Source organism: Meles meles, chromosome 7 (assembly GCF_922984935.1).
Source record: "Meles meles chromosome 7, mMelMel3.1 paternal haplotype, whole genome shotgun sequence".
NCBI classification, from domain to species: domain Eukaryota; kingdom Metazoa; phylum Chordata; class Mammalia; order Carnivora; family Mustelidae; genus Meles; species Meles meles.
The window spans coordinates 97,001,945-97,023,501 of NC_060072.1; the positions used below are offsets into that span (position 1 = coordinate 97,001,945).

Genomic DNA, 21,557 nt, shown 5'->3' on the forward strand with positions numbered 1-21,557 from the left:
GCAAATTCAATTTGTTAAATGAAATTGTATTTTGCCCACGGCTGCTTCTGTTTGATCCCAGGGGACCGAGGGGAGCAAGGGAGGGGCAGGATGGCAGGGGGAGCCCAGGTGCAAGGCTGCCGGGAGGGGATGCCTGTTGGCTGGGGAAGCAGTGGGCTTAGGCACAGGGAGGAGCTCTTGCTGCGCTTCCCTGGGCGAAGGTGCCTCATCCAAGGCAGGCTGGGCGGCAGGGGACGAGCCCAGTCGAGCCAGAGCAGCACCGCCCCTGCGCCGGCGCCCTGAGCCTGGGCTAACGTGGGGCCCGCCACGTCACTTGGCACCGAGAGGCCTCCGCTTGCTCTTGGCTCACGTTGGCCACGCTCAACACGTAGCCTGAGCCACACCCTGCAAGGCCCGGGTAGGGGGGCAGAGGGGCTGGTTGGAGCCTTTTGGGTCAACACACTGCCCGCCCTTCTAACTCCTCCCCCCGCGTGGGACTCCAGCGGAGGGTCAGAGGCGCTTCCGCTGAGGGAGCAAGGGAAGGGGGTGGGGAGCTGTCTCCCCTCCTGTGGGAACCAAGCCTGTGTAAGCAGCAGCTGGACAGGGTGGCTAGAGTGGCGCCCTGGGGGCAGGGGGCAGAGAGTGGAAGAAATGAGTCGGCTGGCTGATGGTGGTTTACTTTTCACTGGCACCCCAGCCAGCTTAGAAGTCTGGCCGGTCCTTCTTCAGCTTCTTATAGTCAGTGGAAACTGCAAGAAACTATAGGAGGGAAAGGGACACTGAGTGCCCCAGACATCCCTTCGTGGCCTGGGGGTGGGGAGGGTGGTCCTGGGACCAAGATGAACAGATGGAGGAGGTACCTTGTATTGGTCATTGGGGCTCAGGCGGTTCCAGGGCTCTGGGTTGTTCTTTCTGTCCCAGCTACAGAGAGGGAGGGGAAGGTGAGGGTTTCCTCTCTGAAAGCTAGGACCCAGGAGGCTAAAGTGACAAAGAGTCTCTGCCCCACCCCCAGCACCCCCTTCCTATCCTGGGTGGGGGGTCCTACTTCCCAGAGACTGACGGGGTGCAGACAAGTGAAACAGGAAGGCTCGGGCCAGGTGACAGACTGACAACCCAGCCCAGGGTCTCCCACCTGTTCCTTGCTGCTCTAGGTTCACCCCCCAGAGCAGAGCATTGGGAATGAGATCCTGAGGGGCTGGGGTTTCCTGATGTGCCTGCAATTCTATCCCTGAGGTGCTCATGGCGCTGGATGGAGAGCCCCCATGGCCCACCCCCGCCGACCTCGGTGGGGCTGGGACTCTCCACTCCCCTCTAGCCCCAGAGGCTCCCCTAGCAGCTCACCCGGCCACACCCCCAGCACTCAGGCGGGGAGGTGGAGGTACCCAAAGGCTGCCCGCCGGCTGAGCACGTCGCCATGGCAACCGGGCCTGGAGCGGTGCGGGTTCCGCAGCCCGAAGCGGGTCGAGTCTGGGGCCCCAGGAGTGAGTGGTCGGCGGGACGGATGGGAGGGCAGGCCTGGGCCGCCTGCAGCAGGAGCAGGCTCCAGCCTGAAGTTGCCGCGCGGCGCACACCCAGGTGTGCCGCCTGAGGATGCCTGCTGAGACCACCCACTGGCACCGTTCCTGAGAGGCCCTAGCGTTCCTACCCTACCCTTGCTTCACCCAGGCCCCCTGCTTGCGTCCCAGACCCGGACTTTACCAGACGTCGGGGCTGCGCAGGGCGAGTCTCAGGAGGTACAGCGCGGCGCTGCCCATTCCCAGGCCAATGAAGCCGATCATCGGGATGAGCTGCGGGGAAGACGGAGGGCACTTTAGGGGTCAGCCCCCTCCCCTTTACAATCTTCTCTGCCAGCACCCGCCCCCGCCCCAGCCCGGGTCTGGCACTCCCTCCCGTCTGGGAGAGAGGACCTGGAATCTCCCACACCACATCTCCAGCCTTCGTCTCCCTCGTCCCACAGCGAGTGGGTCCCAGGTGGATTCAAGAGACCTGGGGCATATTGCAGGGATAGACTGAGGGCAAGCTGAAGAAAGACCAGGAGCACTGGGGAACTGGGCAAAGGGCGGGGTACTGGGAGCTTTAGGGGCCGCCAGGGAAGCGAGAGAGTTAGGAGTTAGTACAGTGGCTCTGGGGACCGAACTCACCGCGGGATGTCTCTTGATCTGCCGGTAGAAGCGGGCCCCGGGATTCGTTCCCGCCATAGCGCCTCTCCACCGTCTGATGCTCCCCAGCGGTTCTGCTCCCTCGCTCTTCCTGGGGTCCCGCCCCCTACTGGGGAGGGGTCAGCCCAGCCCAGCCCAGCCCGGCGGGGCGGCTTCAGCAGGCTCACCCCACCCCCACTCATCTCTTCCTCCCGCAGTTCCCAGCTCAGAGCCAGAGAAGTGTCGGGGAGCAGAGGGCTTTCTGATCCGGCACTCCTCCCAATGGCGGCACCCTGGTCTGGGGGACACCATCACACCTGGGGCTTTGAACTGGTTTCAGAGAGAGGCAACACAGGCTTTGAGCAAGAGACTGAGGGAGGATCCAGAGGTGGAAGGAGGAACTCACCATGGGACAGGCAGTCGGACAGAGAGACTTGTGGGACCGGGACCCACTGGGGACCAGTGACAGCATCGGAAGCACTTCCCGGACAGCTCTAGAGCTCACAGATAAGGCCCCAGTTCTGTCTCCCTACACAGTGTAGTGGGAGGAGGAGAGGGACAGAGAGACCCACAGCACTAAAGCAGCCTCAGCTCCTCTAGTCCTGGGTACTTCTCCAAGTTGTGTTGTGGTTGCCTTGGAATAGTGTTTAGAGGTCAGGGGAGCTGGGTGTATTTTATTTATTTTTTTAATTTTTTTTAAAAGATTTTATTTATTTATTTGACAGAGAGAGAACACAGGTAGGCAGAGAGGGAGCCAGAGAGAGAGGAAGGGAAGCAGGCTCCCTGCTGAGAAAGAGCCAGATGCGGGGCTCGATCCCAGGACCCTGGGATCATGACCTGAGCCGAAAGCAGAGGCATTAATCCACTGAGCCACCCAGGTGCCCCACCTGGGTGTATTTTAAACTTGGTTCAGGTTAGAGTAAGTCAGTTATCGAAGTTTGGGACTTTGATAGACTTGCTTGCTCAGCCTACGTCCAGTCCCCTCCAGATGAAGTCGGAGCCCCCTAAGGAGGCTGTTTCTGACTGTGATGGAGAGGAAGAGAATGGGGTAAGGAAAATAGCCAAGGAAAGACAGAAAAGATGGTGAAGGAGGAAAGAGAACAACACATACAGAGATACACGTTCAGAGCAATTGCCTCCCTTTCTGCAGCCAACTTAGGTGTCTGCTATGCTGCTAGGGTGGGAAAGCTCACTGCCATCATCTTTGGGGAGTTGGGGGCCTAGGCACCCAGGATCCTAGTCCTAACCACCTCTCCTCACTGCCATGCTAACTTCACCCTCCTATCCTCCTCCCTTCCACCCCACAGAAAAACCCCGCGGAGCTCCACCACCTCTCCAGCCCAGAGCCCGGTGGTGGTGGTGGCATGGACAGGAGTGACTTGTGCACCCACCGCTGGGCTTACGCGGTGGTGGTGGTGGGGGCTGTACAAGGAAGGAAGCTACCCTTCTGGGGGCCCCCTCCCTTTCCTGGCGCTGATACCTCCCCCGCCCCCTGAGCTGACAAGCGCGGCTGTAATTAGGCTGCAGGGTCCCAGGCTCTCCGCCTCCCTCCGGCGGATAATGAGATAAAGTGTCAGAGACACGGCGAGAACAAAGAGACAGAGACTCGCTGCGATGTGTGTCGGGGTGGTGGGGGGGAGGGGGGACTGACGGGATGTCAGAACCTGGAGCGCAGAGCCGGGTCCTCCCTGAACACCCGCACCTCCAGGACCGGCGGGGGAGTGGAATGTTCTGTCACTCGTGCCCCCCAGCCCTCCAGTCTCCGGGACTAGCAATGAATCCCAGAGCTCGAGCTCCAGGGGCTGCACATCTGGGCTGCACATCTGGTTCTGCATGGCACAGCTGGGGCGCCAGGACGCAGACAGGGACGTCTGGCCCCCGTGCCGCGCCCCTTGGCTTCTCGGGCCCTCGCCCGGGCTCTTGTACTATTTCTTGTGACTTCTGGTGACCAAGGTCTGGCGCGTTCCGAACTTTCCGCCCCGCTCCTTTCCTAGAGCCGCGGTTATTCCTCCTGCCTCGGGCCTCCGCCCCCACTTTTCAAGCGCCTTATTACATTATTGCTTCTGTTCTGGCCTCTCCGGGGCGCCTTGACCCTACACCTATTTCTGGTGCCAGTCTCTGACCCCTTGCCTGAGATCCTACTTCTAAGTCCCCACCCATCTCTGGATCGTGATCTCTGGGGCTTAACTGGGACGCAGAACTCCGTGAGTTCCGGACCCCATCTCTCCCCACCCTCGCGCACTCTCCCATCAGAAAGACTAAGGCCACCCGACCACGCCGCGTGAGGGACGACAGAAGTCATTTGCTGCCGATTAGGGGTGGCCTGGGGCATGCGGGGTCCCGTGGGGACCAGATTCCGAACGCCAAATCGCACCAGGACACTAATCCTCGCGCTCACTGCGCGGCTGGTCAAAAGGCGCCGGACTGGGCGTAGCGAGCTGGCTGCTGGGGTTGTGGGCGCGGGCGCCCCCTGGAGGTTAAGATGCTCCCAAGCTCTTAGGGGAGACGCCTCGAGCGCCCCCTTTCGGGTCCTGCAGGCTCTGCGCCCCACAGTTTGGGGCAGGTTAAGTCTGTGCCTGGAGCATTGGTCCAAGTCCCGCCTGCCTCTCCTGCCACTCCCACCGCCAAGGCACTGGGTCCCGCAGCTTCCCCTCTTCTGGTTTGAGGTGGGGCGGGGGGGGGGGCAAGAAAGGAGAGGGCACGAGGGATCTCCCACCTCGCCAGCTGTGGGAGGCACCAGAGGTTCGGGCGGGTTCCTCTCTCCGGGCTGGTGGGCTCCAGATGCCCGGGGCTGGGTCTCTGCCCTAAGACTGTTCACTGCCCTCTGCCCCCCCGCCTGCCCCAGTCTCTGGCTGCCCTTCTTTCTGCTTCTTTCTTCTTCCAGCCCTTTCTGTCTACCTCTGTGTCTCTGTATATGTCTGTGTCTCTCTGTTCCTTATCATTCTGGCTGTGTCTGTCTGTCTCTCCCTCTGCAGCTCTCTCTACCAGGCTTTGTCCCTCTGCATTTGTTTCTGTGTCTCTCTGTGTTTGTCTCTACTTCCGTCTACATCTCTCTACCCTCTGTGTCTCTCTTTACAACTGCCCGTCTCTGTCTTTATGTCTTTCTCCCCTCCCCATCCCCCATTCTATTCCTATTCTCCAGCTTGCTGTCCCGGGGGGCTGCAGCAGTCCAACGAGACTGCCTGGGGACATCTCAGGGCACTGCCTGGGGTCTACTTCCCGGTCACCTCCACATGCCCATCACCTCGGCGTGGACTCCGTCTTCCCTCTGCACCTGTGGGGCAGGGAGGGGGCGCCCGGGAGGGAAGACACGGTGCCCAGCATCTGCTCGGGAGCCCCGGAGCCCCTGACCCCCTCTGCAGCTATTAAGGGCGCCGGGTCCCGAGGCTCTGAGAGATGATCATGATTGCATCAGCCAGACAGCCGTGGAGCCGGGAGCCGCGCGGCGAGCGAACAAGCGAGACAAAGACGCCCGCGCCATCTGTTTATGCAAAGCGCTCTCCGCCGGGGACCCCGGAGTCCCGGTGCCTCGCCCGGCTTGGGGCACCGGGTTCATGAGCCCTCTCCTGTCCGGCGCCCCCGCTGCGCCGCGGCTCCCCCCTCCCCAGAACCCAGAGGGGCTGCGAGGCGAACGGAACGGAGGGGGCGGGGGGTGTTGATGTGATTGGAGCGGACGCGGCTGTTTCTTCAATAATGGATGGAGATGATGCGGACGGCGGAGCCAAGCCCGCCCGGAGAGGAGAGAGGAATAGAAATAGGGAGAGGAAGGGGCGGGTGCGGGAGACTCACCCAGGCGCTCCCGCGCGCGCACGCACACACACACACACACACACACACACACACACACGCACGAGTGCGCGTGCGTCACACTGTCATTCGAATAAACGCTGTTGCGCGGTTCACACCCAGGCACACGCCCCCGCACTGTCACGGAGATACACACACCTGCAGGCAGAGACGCCAGAGCAACACACACTCACAGGGGCGGCTCTTCCTGATACTCACACATAGGCAGTCCTACAGGCAGAGACACGCGGAAATGCCCACACTCGGGGCACACCCAAGTGTGAAGATCGCACACATAGACACGCCAAAGCACGTATGCACACCTAGACACTCAGGGGCTAAGCCAGACAAAAATTATAAAGGTTGGGGGGGATGGAGAATGGGGACAAGTCCGACCAATACATACTTAAGGGCACAGACACACACCAGGGTCACACATACCAACTTACACTCACATCTTGTGCTGATATACACACCTCACACACTTGGGGCACAGGCACACACACCAGCGGCACAGACACCTATAACCTCCAGGGACACAGAGGGACCCCCACCAACCCCTCCACATTCAGAGGTTTGCACCCACACAGGAACTGCTGTCTGTGCCCTCCTGTGGTAGAGTGTGGCAGAGGTTCCTGGGGTCCTAGAAGCAGGCCTTATTAGCCTACCCACATAATGAGATAGTAGTGACAGGAGGTGCCTGGGGCTGTGGACCCTGCTACACTGCTTGACAGCCTGCTAGCTTCCTTCCTTGGCACCCAGGGTGGGTGGTACAGACCTTGGGCCTATCGGACAGCAGCCAAGCCAGCTGGTCCTAACCCCAGCACTTGGGGAAGGTTAGGGAGCCACGGGGGGACATTGGTGGCTAAATAGGGACTGCCAGGATTACCCACACAGCTGGGAGGCAGATGTGGAAGGGATGATCGCTGTGTGTTTCCCGCCATTCCCCCGTGCTGCCCAATCTCCGCACTTGTAAGGGGTACTTTCTTTGCTAAGAGAGGAGTGGGCACTGCAGAGGGGTAGGGTGTGGGTTGTGTCCTGGACCTTGGTAACCTGGCCCCTCCTCCAGTCTGTTTTCAATTCAGTCCATTCCTTGGCCCAGACTTATGACCTTTGCTGCCTGTGGCAACATCATCCATCACCTAGGCGGCCGTTTGTGGGAGTGAGGGGCGTTGGGGGCTCACACAGGGTCGCTGTCTCTCCTGCCTCCTTTATGAGTCCTGCTCTCCACTGGCAGGCCTGGGCTCAACCAGCGGGCAAGTGTTGGGGGGAGGGCGTTGATCATGGGGCTCAATCGCGATACTGGGCCGGTGTCCTCACCCCTGGCACCCCAAGCCCCCATCCTTCGAGCTCCGCGCAGCCGGTCTCCCCGCTCCTCCCGCCCTCCCTCTCTCGGGCCCTTTGCTTAATTTCCTATTAACTGCTGATAAATCCAATTAAACCGCCGCTCTAATTAGGGACAGCTGCCGGCTCCGCGAGGCGGGGGAGGGGGTGCCCCCCGAGTGTAGAGCGGGGAGAACAGCAGCTCTCTCTGCTTCTCGGCACCCCCACACCAGCATCACCGCCCAATGAGCCAGTAAATTGGTTTTGCTTCTGCATTGTGGGGGGGCCCTCTCGAGGATCTGTTTTGAGTCCCTCGGATCTCTTGATGAAGAGATGCGACCGGAGTCCTAGCATCCCCGCACTGGGCCTCCGACCCCCCACCCCCACCACGCCTTTCTTGGTAGGCGGATCCCGAGGAGGGATGTGGGCAAAAGGCATTTGTGTTTGGTGGTGGAGGGGGGCTGCTTGTGATCTGCTCCTATTCCAGCCCAAGCGTGATTACAGGGGGGCTGCCTGAGTTTTCCTCTATTACCCTGCCGCCGGCCCCAGGCGTCCGGCAAGACAGTCAAGGGCAAAGGGAACAGGAAACCGAACCCGGTTCCGCATAGTTTTCCTGTGTGCTTCCCTACCCCCTCCACACCTCAGCCTTCTGGAAGAAAGGGGAGCGCGTCCGTCCCGGGCCCTTCTCGTCTCCAGCCCAGCTGAGCCTCTGCCCTCCCCCCGCCAGCAGCAGATGGTGCCCGGGCTCCCGCTGCCAACCTTGCTAGGCGGTGCCAACCTCAGGCCTGGCAGACAACGGGCAGAAGAGGATCTCCTGACTGCCGGGGCTGACCCTCCCCCATCCGCCATCAAGCTCCAGACCCTCGGCCTGCCCGACTCCAGAGACTACCCCAGGCTGCCTCTCACTGGTCCGCTCCCAGGTCCCCAAACTCCTCGTATCCTTCAGCTCCCTTCCCCACACCTTCCCGCTCCCTGCCACCTGCTACCCTGACCGGGGCCGGCACATTTGCATATTTGCATATGCAAACAATAACATTTGCATACGGCGCGCCGCAGGGGGGTCTCCGCGTGAGCCGGTTTGCTGTCTGCCCGGCGCCCTCTCTCTCGGTACCTGTCGCAAAGGGCTGGGGCGGGGGCCGCGCGGGAGGGGTTAGGCCCCCCGGCCTCGCTCTCTCGGTTCCCAGAGGACTTGAGGAAGTGTTGCCATGGAGACGGCACGCACCCCACCCCCTCCCAGGCCCAGGGTCTCCGGCACGGTGTCTCAGGTTCTCTCCTTCCGTCCCCCCAGCCCCCCACCGCGCCTTCTCCCGCCCTGTCCCTCGCTCTCCAACGGAGATCTTGCATCGCCCCCTGGCGGCCTAGCTCGGCACTGAGCCAGGTTCCGAAACGCAAGGGGGCTGCCGGTGGCTGCCGGTGGCTAAATCGCCAAGAGCTAGGGGAACTACCCCGGTGCCAGGTCCTTCTAGCCGCCGGGGCGGGGTGGGGGTGGGGCGGTGACTCCAGTCAGGCTCCCCCTTCTTCACTGACAACAGAGGTCTCGCCTGGCGGACGCACCTGTCTCCCCATCTCCCACCGGCCTCGGCCCAGGTGGATGTCAGGCCGAAGGTAGTGAGCCGACACAGCTGGGGAGGATTCTCCACGGCTTCCTATGCCCTCGACTCGGCCCCCAGTTAAAGAACAAACTTTTCTAACTTTTTTCAAAACTTTAATACAGTCGCAGCGTTCGACAGTTCTCCTCCCACACCCCCGGGGCGCCTCCTGGTGGAGACGCGTTCTTCTTCTTCCAGCTCTCAAGGGCTGGGCCTGAGGAGTTGCAGGTGAGGCGGCTCTGCCCGCCAAGTATCCAAAGCCCGAGGCCGGGGGAGGGGGGCGGGAACCAGTCCCTAACCCGAAGCCCCGTCCAGCTCCGGCGGGCCTTCCCTCCCCTCCCCCATCCAGCATAGTTGCTTTCGCCCCTTTCCTCCCCAACCTCCACTGGGCCTGCCCAGAATGGGGCCTGGTATATCCCGTCCGCAGGCGCCGGCACGCCTAAATCTCCTCCAGGAAGTTGGTGGGAAACAGCCCCACCTTGCGGCCGGTGTAGACCTTGACGTAGCCGCCGGCTTCGTCTCCTTTCTGGACCACGATCTGAACGAAGGATTAAAGGTTTAGGGAGGAGAGTGATCCAGGGAAAAGGTGGAAGAGGAGAGCCGGGGAGCCCGGATTTATGGAGGCCTATCCTAGCCCCGTTAATGGCTTAAGATCTGCAAGGAGTATAGTTTGCCAAGGAACCCTGGGGCCTGGGGTTGGATTGGGGCAGCAGAGCTACCTGGTCAGTTCTATCTACCTACCTACCTACCTATCTATCATCTATCTATATTTATTTTATATTTTTAAGAGATTTTATTTATTGATTTTAGAGAAAGAGAGAGCGTGAGCAGGAGGGGCAGAGGGAGAGAGAGAAAGAATCTCAGGTGACTCCATCCTAAGCAGAGTCCACACAGGGCTCAATCTTCCCACCCTGAGATCACGACCTGAGCAGAAAGCTACAGGCAGTTGCTGAACCCACTGTGCCACCCAGGAGCCCCTACCTGGTCCTTCTTGAGAGTGATCTGCCCAATTTCGCGGTTTCCCACAAAGGATCTGGTCACGCGGTGCACACGCTCTCCAGACCGGACCCGAATGATGAAGTTTGGAGGGAAAAATCCAACCTTCTCCCCTATTTTCCCCTAGAGGAGATGGTAGGGCGAGTCAGTCTCTCAGTCTCAGATTCTAAAGTCAAGCAATGTCCCACCCTAGTCTCAGCCATTTCTCTTACCCGCCACCACTCCTCATTGGAGTCATCAATGACTGTGATCTTCTCTCCAGGCCTGCGAGAGGAAGGGAGAGGCCTCTGAGATGTAGGGGGCTTACTTACCTATCTGGCCCAGGTCCAGCCCCAACAAGCTCCAAACCCTGAGTGCCCCCCCTTTCCTTTCCCATTGGGAGCTAGGCTCTCCCCTCTCCACTCCCGGTGCATGCCCATCCCAGCCCTATGGCCTCTCACGGGAAATCCAGATCGTCCTTCTCCAGGGCTTTGAACCGATAAAGAGCCACAAAGTAATGAGACTGCTGGAAGCCAGGCTGCTTGTGCTGGGGGTGAAAGGAGGTGATGAGTCTCCGGGCTCCTCTGTCCCACACTGAGGGGCAGGAGTCCAGGGCAGGGAATTCTCCAGACACACTACATTACAACTCTCTTCCAGGTCCCTGAACTATGAGGATTCTGTTGTGTACATGCATGCGCGCACACGTGTGTGTGAGGTGGTGGAGAAGGCAGGTTAAGGGTGATGGGAACCCATGGAGTAAGTGTGAGCTTCTGCTGAGGCCATGAGTGGTGTCAGACCTGGGTTGGGGAGAGGGCTGGGGTCCCTGCAGGGAAAAGGAGTCTCACTTTGTCATCAGGTGTCTTCTTTTCAGCCTTCTTATTCCCTTCAGGGTTTCCTGGGATGGGAAACACCAACAAGTTGTCTCTAGCTACTGGAGGGTAGCCCCTCATTCTTTTACTCTTCTGTTGCAGAGCCTCTTTGATCTCCAAACCCAGCATGCCCTTTGGCCCTCCATTTCCTATATCACAGACAAGCCCCTGACCCTACTCCATCTCTAGGGATGGAGGTAGGTAACACTCACCATCCTGGGTTTTGCCTTCCTCTGGTCTGGCAGACTCTGGCTCTTCTTCCATCATGGCTGCTAGAGGCTGGAGGGGGTACCAGAGTTAGGAAGATGCTCTCTTGGGAACCCCCGCTTGCCCTGGCTCTCCAGCCAGGCCAGCCAACTAACAGAATAATAGGATCTCAGGGTTGGAAGAACCCTTGGAGGAAACACCTAGTTCAACCTACCAGCCTAATGCCTGAGCTTCCTGTAAAACATCTTGGCAGGTAGACCATCCACATTGTGCTTGAATGTAGCTAATGACAAGGAGCTCACTACCTTACAAAGTAAACCCATGCCATTTGAGGGTAATTCCCTAAATTAATCCTATTCGGTCTCCCTGTAACTTTTAGTGATTGGTCCTGATTTGGCCTCTGGAGCAATATAGAACAAACATAGTCCCCTTGAAGATCTGAGGATAGCTGATAAGTCCCTTCTGTCTTTTCTTGCCTAATTTAGTCCCTTCAAATCACCCCCTCCCCCATGATGCTGTTACCAGAATTTTCACTATGTCTGTTCTTAAAAATACTCTAGTGTGTAACAAAAAAAAAATGGGCAGCACAGTTTTTATAATTCCCTTAAGAGAATAGAACCTGAGTACGCTTGCCTTTCTGGAAGCAGTTAAGTCACACTGCTATCTATCTATCTATCTATCTATCTATCTATCTATATGCTATAAATCGTAGTTCATTCTATAGAAATCTCTAATTTGCACCCAACCTCCATATCAACTACTCTGAGGCCAATCCCTAGTTCTGTTTTTGTGCAGTTGATTTTTTTAATCCAAGAACAGGCATATACATTTTTCCTTACAAAATTTCAAATGACTGGTTTTGGGCTTTTCTTCTAGTCTGTAAGATATTTAAATACACCGTTTTGTATATAGATTTCCCCCCCTTGGTTTCCCACAAACTTCAGGGATAATACCATTTATATTTTTCATTTGTATCCAGTCTCCATAGGTGAGGACCAAGGACCAAATCATGTTATAAGGTATCAGAAATCTCCGTCTAGCTAGACACTCCCTGAAGGACTGAATCCTTCGGGCACAGTCCTTCATCCAATTTTAGGGCTCCATCTAACTGTTATCCACATCAGTCCATCCCGGTTGTCCAGAAAGCTGTAACAATATGCTAACAAATTCTTTGCCAAACTGAATGCAAGTCTATGGCATTACCAACCTAGTAACCCTAATACAAAAGGAAATCAAGTTACTTTTGGCTGCTAGTCTGGTGCCTCAGTTTCCTCGTCTGTAGGATAAGTGAGTCAGACAAGATGACATTCATGGACCCTTCATGGATCTTCATGGTCTCTTCATGGCCCTAGAATTCTAATTACTTGGCATGATAAGTATGCTTCCCCAAATCCAAAAGGATGGCTCTTGCCTCTGTTCAGCAATGCCGGGAGTCTGGGACCTAGACTTCAGTGGGTTATGGTGCTTAATCTGACAATTTCAGAAGGGAGTTTCTGGAGAAAATACATTCTATGGCAGGAGTTCTCAACCTGAGGCCCTCTAATATCATATGCAAAAATGTGTCTGTTGGGTTATGTTCCACTTTAGGGGAAGAGAATCCCTGGCTTCTGTCAGCTTTCCAGAGAGGAGAGGACCTGCTGCTCCAGGGAATCTCTCAGAGGGACCTTAGGAGGAAAATATGGTGCTCACATTTTTCTTATCTGCCTGGCCCTTCTTCCGTTCCTTGTTTGCCATGATCACCCCAGTACGCAGGGTTTCGAACACAGGATCATTGTGATTGGCAGCAGCTAGTGGGAATGGGAAGAAGAAAGAAGCCATTACTGTGGAAGCAGAGAAAGACCTGGAGGAAACAGAGACCTTCTAAGTAAGGGAGAGGTGGGATGGAGTAGATGGATACATGTGTGTGTGTGTAGAATTAGGGGAGGGTCAGCTGGGCATATCTAAGTCATCAATCTATAAAGAGCTCTAAAAACATCACTGGAAATGTCATGTGATGGAGAAAAATACTTACCAGCCCTCCTTGCAGGCAGAGCACTTATTGGAAAGACAACTGTGCTACTAAGTTGTTTGGGAGTTGGGGAATGCTCACAGTCACTATTCTCCTTCTAAGGAGAGTGGTCCTTTAACTGTTGGCTTTTGTCCCATTGAGTGGCATGTGCAAGCTGGGGGCTGCTACCAGTGGGTTCTTCTTTTTCCCACCCACGCTCCTCATAAACCTCAGCCTCTCCTCCAAAGAAATGTTGAGTAAATTGTCAATGAATTTGTTTGTAAGGGGTACCAAATTATGAATCTTCCCAGGATGCCCACAGCTCTTGGTCTAGCCCTGAGAGTGGTATTACTCTGTATCAAGGATGAAGACAGTCAAGAATCCTTGTTCTTGCTTAGAAATAGTTTTACATATGAAGAGCCCAGATTTTGAAGCTAGGCAGATGAAAGTTTCAGTCTTGGCTCTCTGTCTCTTGCTAGCTGTGTGGAGCCCTCACTAAATCTTAGCTCCCTCAGCTATAAAACAGGAATATTGACTCTGTATTCAAGTTGGCTAAAATGTTAGGTTGAGAGAAAACCATGGGAAACAGAATCTTTCTGTTTCAGAATTTGGCTTCCAAATCTAAAAGTGGTGCTGGAGCCATGTCTAGCTTGCCCTTTCCCTTGGGTCCCACATGAAGCACTTACAGAGATCTTTGACACAAGCGTACTGCTGGTTGCTGTAGAGTGGGGAGCTATAGGCCCGATGAAAACCAGGGGGCTGTAGGACAGGATGGGAGAAAGCATTAGAGACAGCAAGGTATGGCCCAGAACCCCATCTCTCCCATGAGTGCAATCCCTTCTTAGAGTAAGACATGGGTTGAGAAGGAAAAAGCAGGGAAATGGATGTGATGACTTGGGAGGGACTGGAAGAGGGGAGCTTGGCTACGCATTCTCTCCTTTCTACTTCCTCGCTCCTCAGAGCCTACTCACGATCTTGCCGAAACATCTCTGCATCTCCACGTAGGACTGACAGTGCTCGTGGATGTTAGTTTTGCAGTTCTTACAGCGAAGCCCAAATTTGTTGTTGACTTGGGAGAGGAAGAACATTCGGGTGAGATTCTTGATCTCCTCTTCCCTTTGTAGCAGTGCTGCTACTCTAGCTCTTAGGTCCCTTTTCTTTCTAGGATCCAACACTATCAGCTTCTAATAGTGTTGTTTTTATTTTTTAAAGATTGTTTATTTATTTGAGAGAGAGTGAGTGCCCACAAGTGGGGGAGGAGCAGAGGGAGAAGGACAAGCTGACTCCCTGCTAAGCATGGTGCCCCACATGGGGCTCGAACTCAAGACCCTGAGATCAAGACCTGAGCTGAAATCAAGAGTTGGATGCTTAACCAACTGAGCCCCCCAGGCGCCCCTTCAATAGTATTTTCTTTTTAAGATTTTATTTATTTATTTGAGAGCTAGAGATCACAGAGGGAGAGTGAGAAGCAGACTCCCTACTGAGTAGAAAGACTGACTCTGGACTTGATTCCCCTGGACCCTGAGACGACGACCTGAGCCGAAGGCAGAACTTTAACCCACGGAGCCCCCCAGGCGCCCCTCTGATAGTGTTTTCTTAAAGCCACCTCTTGCCACAGCCTGTCTGCCATACAAACGCTCCTCTACAAATGCTCCTCTCCTGAGCCTGTTCCCCCACCTCCTGCCTTCAACATCACGCTCTCTCCACTTCCCTTCGTGACTCACGCACAATCATCCGGGCACAGACATCACAGAACTTGGGCTTCTTGAAGAAATGATCTTTGAATTTGTGAGGCTTGTCATTGACAAGCTTAGGAGGTTCTGGGGGGGGCTCCTCCTCCTCTTCTTCTTCTTCCTCCTCTTCCTCATAGATGTAGTAGATGGGCCCCCCACCAGCTCCCACTGCCTCCCCATTGGCCTGGGGCTCTGGGGGAAGCTCCATCTCCTTTGTTCCGGGAGACTCCTTCCTGAATAACTGCTTCAGCCGCTGTAGCTGAGGGAGGAAGGGGATGGGGGAGGGGAGGAAACCCAAAATTAAAAGAACTGTCATGCTCTCTAGAGTAGGTAAGGCTGAAGCTAACTAAACATTTTTCTAGTGTGGGCAAGGGGCACCCCCCCCAAGATTAGGAGTGTTAGGGGGCTGCAGGTGCTGGCTAGCATTCTGATGACGGAGGAGTCATATTCAAGTGAGATCAATTCAAGCATTCTTCGAGGGCTGCGGTGGCTTCCCAGCTCCCCACACCCGGGGGGTCCCAGGTCCAGACTCACCCCACTTTGCCGAGTCTCTCCTGGCAAGGAGGGCTTAGGGGACTCCAGCACCTCCTTTTCTGTCATCCTGCAAGAGGTTGGACCCCACTATTAAATCTAATCCCTGACTGCCACTCTGTCCTAATTCCTGTCCCTCACTGGAGGGTGGTCCTTGAGTGGACTTTGGGAGAAATTTGGTTAAACAGAAATCCTTTCATAGGCTTATGGACAGAAAGAGTCCATGGAGGTCCAGAGAAAAGCGCAACAGAGGAAAGATCTTCCCAACTGGTTCCTCAAACTGATACCAAACCTTCCCCGCCCTCGGGGCAACCCGACTTTCCAGCCCCAATACAGCCTCAAAGCTGCATGGTTTAGGGATTTGCCTAGTGTTTTTCTCCTGGGAACCTGTGGGCAAGGGAGAGGTGACACACAGCCTTCCAGATTCCCTTTCTTGAAGAGGTTTAATGTGTGTGTCCAGAAGCATGCTTGGAGGGATGGGCTGGGGACATTTGTTCACCCCTAGCCCTTTCTTGAGTCCCAGGGGCCCAGGGCCTAGTTCCCAGCCTGCTTCAGTCCTTGGCTATTTTAAGTTTTCAGAGTAATATGAGCCTTTCTTCCCTCACTACTCCATTCCCTTGGCCCCACCCCCACCCCACCCTCCAATCCTCGCTCTTGTCCTGGAGTCATACTTTCACTCCTAAAACCCTAACTACTCACAGGCCAAACTGAAGACACTGAATAGGCTACAGATGGGGGGAAGCTGCAGGGAGCAGTTCTGGCAATGGACAGAGGATGAAGAGGCAACTTACGTTTGGGATTCCCTAAGTCAGTCCACAGTCTGTGGAGGGAAGAGGGAGCCCCTGGGGTCTTGATGGTGATGCTGGGGGAGGACTGGTCCTCTTCCTTGGGGGCTAAGCCCCCCCAGTACCCTCTGTACTCACACCGGCTACCCAGACGTTATTTGTAGACCTCCCAGTCTCTCGCCTTGGTGTCAGAGCTGAAATGACAGGGCTGGAGGAGAGTGGACAGCTGAGTGACACAGCTGACACAGAGAAATTGGACACGGGGAGGTCTGGGCTGGGCTGGACCCTAACTCCTCCCATCCCCCAGAGCTGCTACGCCCTGGTTTTTTATCTATGGTGTACAGGTCAGTTCTGGCTAAATTCAAGAAGGGACAGTGTTTATGCCGCATACTCATTTAGGTGATTTTGGATGACAGAAGATATAGATCAAATTGTACACAGTTTTCCCCAAGGTCCAAACACGTCTCCAATTCTATTTTCCCTGGACCTACTTTAGGAACTAGCTTTTGATTCTTCAGCCGCTGTCTTCCCGTGGCCATGTGTTTTCATACCCACAAACACTGATCTAACTCTACTTCAAACCTTTAGGAGGGAAAGGGCCAGGAACTGGTGAAGAAAGGAGAATTTCAATTCTCCGAGGTTTCGTATCAGCCAGACTAGATTGCATCCTTATCCATGGGTAGCGGGAAGGGTACCTCGCTGCCATCCTGAAAGGGAGTGAAGAACATGCATAGCACTGCTTCATTCCCTCCAGTGTGCCCAGGAACATCCTCTCATCCCCCATTCTAAAATCTTGTCCTCAGGGTAAATTCAGAGAAATCTAAGAGCTACTGAAAAAAAATCTAGGCTGGGATTTCTGAGAGGCTCTGGGGGAGTGCAGTGATGGTCAGGTAGAGATGGTATCATTCCCATTGGACAGAAGGCAGTTACCACACAGAGGGGTTTTATATTCTCTAAGTAATGTCTGCCTCCCCGCGAGGACTGAAAACTTTTGATGTAAGACAGCTATGCCCCACACTTCTGAAATCATTCTGATTCCCTGATTCCATCTCCCTCATCTGATGCCCCGGTATATGAACTTATGGATCAGTGAGGTATCTGGCATTTTTATCTCGCAGGGATGCAGCCTTCTACTCTGGGCTGTGACATGGCTGAAAGAGAAGATACTCCCATCTCAGAGGACAGCCATTTGGATGTAGTCATGTAGTGCTGCTTTATCCCTTGTATCTGTAAGAAGTAAAGGATTACGTTGGAGGTTGGGTCAGACAAGCCTCAGAGGAGCCTGGCTAGAGATACTGCTACCCAGACCCAAGAGATTTCCAGGGTAATGTGCTTTGTCATTTCTGTCACTGCTCTTTTTCCTTAAGGGGTGGGTGAGATTGAATAGGGGGTGCTGGATGGCTCCTAATGGCTCTGGTCTGACAGGCTGCACAACAAGAGGGCAGAGAGAGGAAAAGCTCCATCTATGCAGAGTGGGGAATGTCTGCTTTTCACCTTTCTTCAGTTGCACAGGACAGGGACTGCTGGGCGTGCCTGGATAATATGGCATCTTGGCACTGCAAGTTCAACTGATGGAGCTTTTATCCTAAGAAACATCCACTTCTGTCCTGCCACGCAGAACACAATGGCTTTTGTTTTAAAGAAAGGCCCAAGTCCTCCAGCCCTGAAGACTTTCCAAAGATCAGATTCTGGACATGTATGAGGCCACCATCTCAACCCAGTTTTGGACCTCACTCACCTCTCCCCCGACAGCCATGAGGACCCTACATGAGTATCACAGAATTAACATAGTAGAAGGAACTTCAGAGGTAAGCTAGTTAGTCCAAGTCTCTTATTTTACCAATTAGGACTCAGAGGTCTGGAGTTGAGAACTGGTGTGCTTGATGAAACCACACTTACTGAAAGAGTGGGGGGAGCCCAGAACAAAGGTCCCACTGGAGACCCAGCCATCTCTCCAAATACTATGGGCAAGGAGGAGAATGGGATGAGGGAATACTGTTAGGAAGGTATGTGTGCATACGCCAGCTAGGGAAAGCCATCCCAACCTACATGGGATCCCTCCAATAGCTGTGGGACTGTACCTACCCAGGACCTCCAACCCCCACCCACACCAGGGCAGCAATAGAGAAACAGGGACTGACGTCCAGTGACAGATTTTTTTTTTTTTATATTTAAAAACAAAATCAACCTCCCCCCAAGTAACCCCCCAAACAAACAAAAAATCAGATTAAATAAAATTTACAGTGAATATACCCAGCAAACATCTGTATGTGCAATTAAATACTGTCTGTTACTGTGGCACAAACCTCAAACAAACAATATACAAGTGTTCTGGGAGGTGGGGGGAGGCCCAAGTTTTAACTCTTTGGGGTTTGGGGAGACAAGATGGGGGAAGTGAGAGAAAGGAGAAATCAATTTGCTTTTCTTAATTCTGTCCATATAAATATATTCATAAAGACCAGAAATGAAAAGGGAGCTTGGGATGGTAAGGAGATCGAATAGGGGAGTGTGGGACCCTCCCAAATCTACCTGACCAAAAAAATATGAAAAAAAAAAAAAATTAATTTCATGGTGGGAGAAGAGATAAAAAATGGCAGAAGAGGATGGGAAGGAGAGGGAAGCGGGGGAGCCAACCAGGGAAAAAGAGGGGACCCCTGGCAGGGGAGCGAGAAGGAGTCCAGTGCCAGTGTGTCTGTTCCATCTTCATCCCCACTGTCTCACGCTCCAGTTCAGGGTCTGTCACCTTCCTTTCAGCCTCTGTCCGTGGTCTGTCAGGATCCCTCGGCCCCCACCCTCCTCCCCCCACTGCGCTGGTGCCTTCCCCTCCTCCGTTTATTGGGAGCTGGCTCGCTCCAGGATCCTCAGGTCATAGTTCTTTTTGGCCACTCGAAGTTTGAAGCGACTCACAGAGTTGTTGAGGCGAAGGGAGGCATTCTGGGCAGCCAGGGGGCTGGGAAACACAGCCACGATGGTGTACAAGGCAGCGAGGTCTGCATGGCGGCCGTTCTCAGCAGTCCCGCCGTTGTCCCCCCCACCCCCGCCAGGCAGCCCCTGAGCATCCTTGAGCCACTGGATCTTGGCGCCAGACATGGCAAGCTGAGTGAAGAGTTTGTCCGCTTCGGTCCGAGTGATGCCCTCAGGGAGATCTGTCACCTCCAGCACCCGGCCCAGGACTGAAAGGGGAGGAGAAAGGACATGGTTAGGAGAGGACTAGTGAGCTGCCTGCAGAGAATTCTGCAGCCGAATCAAGTCTATTGACAGTGTCCTCAAGAGCCTGGCCTCGCCCACCTTCCCCAAATCAGTGTTAACACCCCACCATCTAGGCATCTAGGAGAAACAAAGAAACCTTTCTCCTCTTAGTCCAAGAAGAAACTGGGGATCAGAATCCAGATTTCTTCAGATCTGGAGACCTACACCTCATTTCTTGTGCCAAGTCAGTAGCGCAATCTGAAATATATCCCACAGTCGTCCCCTTCACAGAGATCCCTCTTCCTTATCATCTAGGGAAGTCCATTTCCCTGCCTTTCCTTGTTTAGCAAACCCCTCCATATAGGGGTAACCTGAGAGATCTTGTATGCCTAGTGGGGAAGGCCTGCAGGGGGTTACTCCCCCACATTCTCTTGTCAAGCTTCTGCTAAAGGACTAGGAGAACTACCAAGGCAGACATCCTAGATTGGGGTCAGGACCACTCCCACAAGACTCTCCTGTTAATAGGCTCAGCACCCCCAGCCATTGTATTATACTCAGTTTTTACCATCACCTTTCCCAAGACCTGAAATGGCCTGCTAAGGACTGAGACACTTCAATTCTCCAGTAGAAATAGGACCCTTTTGTTGCTCTTGAGTACAAAAGGGTCCTATATCTACTCCGCACCCTAAACTGGCTTTTCTCACTCATCCTAGGCTAGTAATGCAGGCTGGAGGGATGAGCACCTTCACTTGGGGATTCAACATTTTGTCACTCACCAACATCTGTTGTCCCTAGGTCAGTGGAGGCAGATTTGAGTGCTTGTCTTTTGCTCCGGTTTCCATGCTTCAATCCACTCTGTCCCTTCAACATTTCAAAGATAACTCTTATCCCAGGTAAATAACATTGACTGCCTTGCATCCTAATGTCTGTCTGAAAGATTAAGGAGTAGCACCCAACCCTGAGGATCTTGCCCAACCAGGCAGGCAGACTGGCCTGAGTGGCCACTGAGAAACAGAGTCCTTCCCCCTTGGCACTGGGGTCAGGTAGGAAGAATGAGTATGGGAGAGGGGTAAGTCCCCTCCCACTTTATTCATTCTCAATGTGCTATCTATCGCCTGGGTCCAGGCCACTGGTTGAGGTGCACAGCTCAGAGATAGGGGCCTGGATGAGAACAGGGGTTTGATGGTGGACACCCTTACCTGGTGTACCGTGTAAGTTGACTGGCCGTGGAGCAAGGGAGGGCAGATAGACAGATTGTACTGCAATGGCTGGCCCAAAAGGGAGTAGCGCCCATCACCTAGGGGAGGAAGGACAGATGGTTTTCTGGGAGTTAGAACTTCTTGATAAAACTTTCATGAGACTTCAGGGGCTTTGGAGATGACAACAATGCATACTTTTCCTACTTTTTCTATGATAGGAGTGCCCAGGTGACTGACTGAAGAGTTGTCTCTCTTCCTAAACCCCGCGGCTGTCAGCTGTATCTCAGGCCAATGAGGCTTTTAAGTTCCCTCACCCTTGAAGAAGGGCTCTGTCCACTGCAGACGAAAGACCCTGGGGGAAACCTACAGACCCTTATGAATGTCTTTCCTTCTTTCCTTCCTTCCTTTCTTCCTCCCTACCTCCCTCCCTCCCCACCTTTTTTTTAAAAAGTAATCTCTATGCCCAACATGGAGCTTGAGCTCACAACCCTGAGATCAAGAGTCATATGCTTTACCACCTGAGCCAGCCCGGTGCCCCGAATTTCTTATATAGATCCTACCCCAAACCCAGGGCTCAAGTGTCTGACTCCTGTTGAGTGGCAATACAGTGAGTGGATAAGAACACAGGCTTGGAGCCAAACCGCCTAGGTTCAAATCCTAGCTCTGTTACTGGAAATAAGAGCTTGGGTATCTTTTCTATTCATTAGTGTTGAAGGCTAAGTGAATACAAGACACACAAAGCATGTACAGTAATGCTTTGTACTTAGTAAGCACCATAAATGTTACTTTATTGTTGATAAATGCTACATTTCAGAGCACTCTTAAGTTTTTAAACCATATTCTCATCTGGTTTTCACTACTTCTGCAACAGCCAAGACAGGAACAGATAAAATTATTTCCATCTTATTTGGATCAATCCCATTTTATAGATTAGGAAACTGAGGTCTGGTTCCAAGGTTAAGTAACATGCTATCACCTGGGTCTTCCCACTTGGGAATGGGCTGTGAAGGGCAACAGCCAGCCCTAATCTAACCTCTTACCCTGTGCTGGACCCCCAGGCCGGGGGAACTGTGTGAGGACAGGAAGGGGACTGAGTCCTGTGCAGACACTGCTGAGGCTGGTGACAGGAGAGGGTGCTGGAGACTGGGTAGGAGATGTGACGGGGCTGTTGCTCATTTGAGTGCTGGCCTGTGGGAGAGAGAAGCACACATATCATACATACACCAAATATGACCCTCTGGATAGTCCTATGGCTTGGCTTAAAATT

The 21,557-nt window shown here is 54.2% G+C and overlaps 3 protein-coding genes across 25 annotated transcripts in view; all 3 read right to left on the reverse strand.

Annotated features, from left to right (window-relative positions):
* Positions 1–40: 40 nt before the first annotated feature.
* Positions 41–2,231, reverse strand: NDUFA4L2 (NDUFA4 mitochondrial complex associated like 2). The gene is made up of 4 exons (XM_046012845.1): positions 2,121–2,231; positions 1,678–1,766; positions 840–900; positions 41–738 (listed from the first exon to the last, which is right to left on the reverse strand). The coding sequence occupies exons 1-4, from the start codon at positions 2,175–2,177 to the stop codon at positions 682–684; spliced, it is 264 nt and encodes an 87-aa protein (XP_045868801.1). The 5' UTR covers positions 2,178–2,231; the 3' UTR covers positions 41–681.
* A 6,724-nt stretch (positions 2,232–8,955) lies between these two features.
* STAC3 (SH3 and cysteine rich domain 3) lies at positions 8,956–16,186 on the reverse strand. The gene is made up of 12 exons (XM_046010870.1): positions 15,909–16,186; positions 15,121–15,187; positions 14,578–14,845; positions 13,825–13,922; positions 13,540–13,612; positions 12,556–12,653; positions 10,872–10,938; positions 10,636–10,685; positions 10,252–10,337; positions 10,024–10,075; positions 9,797–9,934; positions 8,956–9,353 (listed from the first exon to the last, which is right to left on the reverse strand). Exons 2-12 carry the CDS (start codon positions 15,184–15,186, stop codon positions 9,255–9,257), a joined length of 1,095 nt encoding a protein of 364 aa, XP_045866826.1. The 5' UTR covers position 15,187; positions 15,909–16,186; the 3' UTR covers positions 8,956–9,254.
* A 1,865-nt stretch (positions 16,187–18,051) lies between these two features.
* The window catches only part of R3HDM2 (R3H domain containing 2), a 158,808-nt gene continuing 155,302 nt past the window's right edge, over positions 18,052–21,557 (reverse strand). For 22 of the 23 annotated variants that reach the window (XM_046011378.1, XM_046011376.1, XM_046011377.1 and 19 more), the window contains 4 exons: positions 21,331–21,478; positions 20,291–20,388; positions 19,868–19,952; positions 18,052–19,075 (listed from right to left, as the gene is read on the reverse strand). In XM_046011378.1, coding sequence (XP_045867334.1) covers positions 18,735–19,075; positions 19,868–19,952; positions 20,291–20,388; positions 21,331–21,478 — 672 coding nt within the window. In that variant the 3' untranslated portion in view covers positions 18,052–18,734. The remainder of the gene's footprint in view (positions 19,076–19,867; positions 19,953–20,290; positions 20,389–21,330; positions 21,479–21,557) is intronic. The other variant, XM_046011379.1, reaches the window with a different exon arrangement.

Coding starts and splice junctions, on each gene's coding strand:
- NDUFA4L2 (XM_046012845.1), bottom strand. CDS start 2,177: ATGGCGGGAACGAATCCCGGGGCCCGCTTCTACCGGCAGATCAAGAGA. Junction 1,767..2,120: donor AGATCAAGAGACATCCCGCG/GTGAGTTCGGTC, acceptor TCTTCCCCGCAG/CTCATCCCGATGATCGGCTT. Junction 901..1,677: donor CTGCGCAGCCCCGACGTCTG/GTAAAGTCCGGG, acceptor CCCTCTCTGTAG/CTGGGACAGAAAGAACAACC.
- STAC3 (XM_046010870.1), bottom strand. CDS start 15,186: ATGACAGAAAAGGAGGTGCTGGAGTCCCCTAAGCCCTCCTTGCCAGGA. Junction 10,338..10,635: donor AGAAGACACCTGATGACAAA/GTGAGACTCCTT, acceptor TTTCACCCCCAG/CACAAGCAGCCTGGCTTCCA. Junction 10,076..10,251: donor AAGGACGATCTGGATTTCCC/GTGAGAGGCCAT, acceptor TTCCTCTCGCAG/GCCTGGAGAGAAGATCACAG.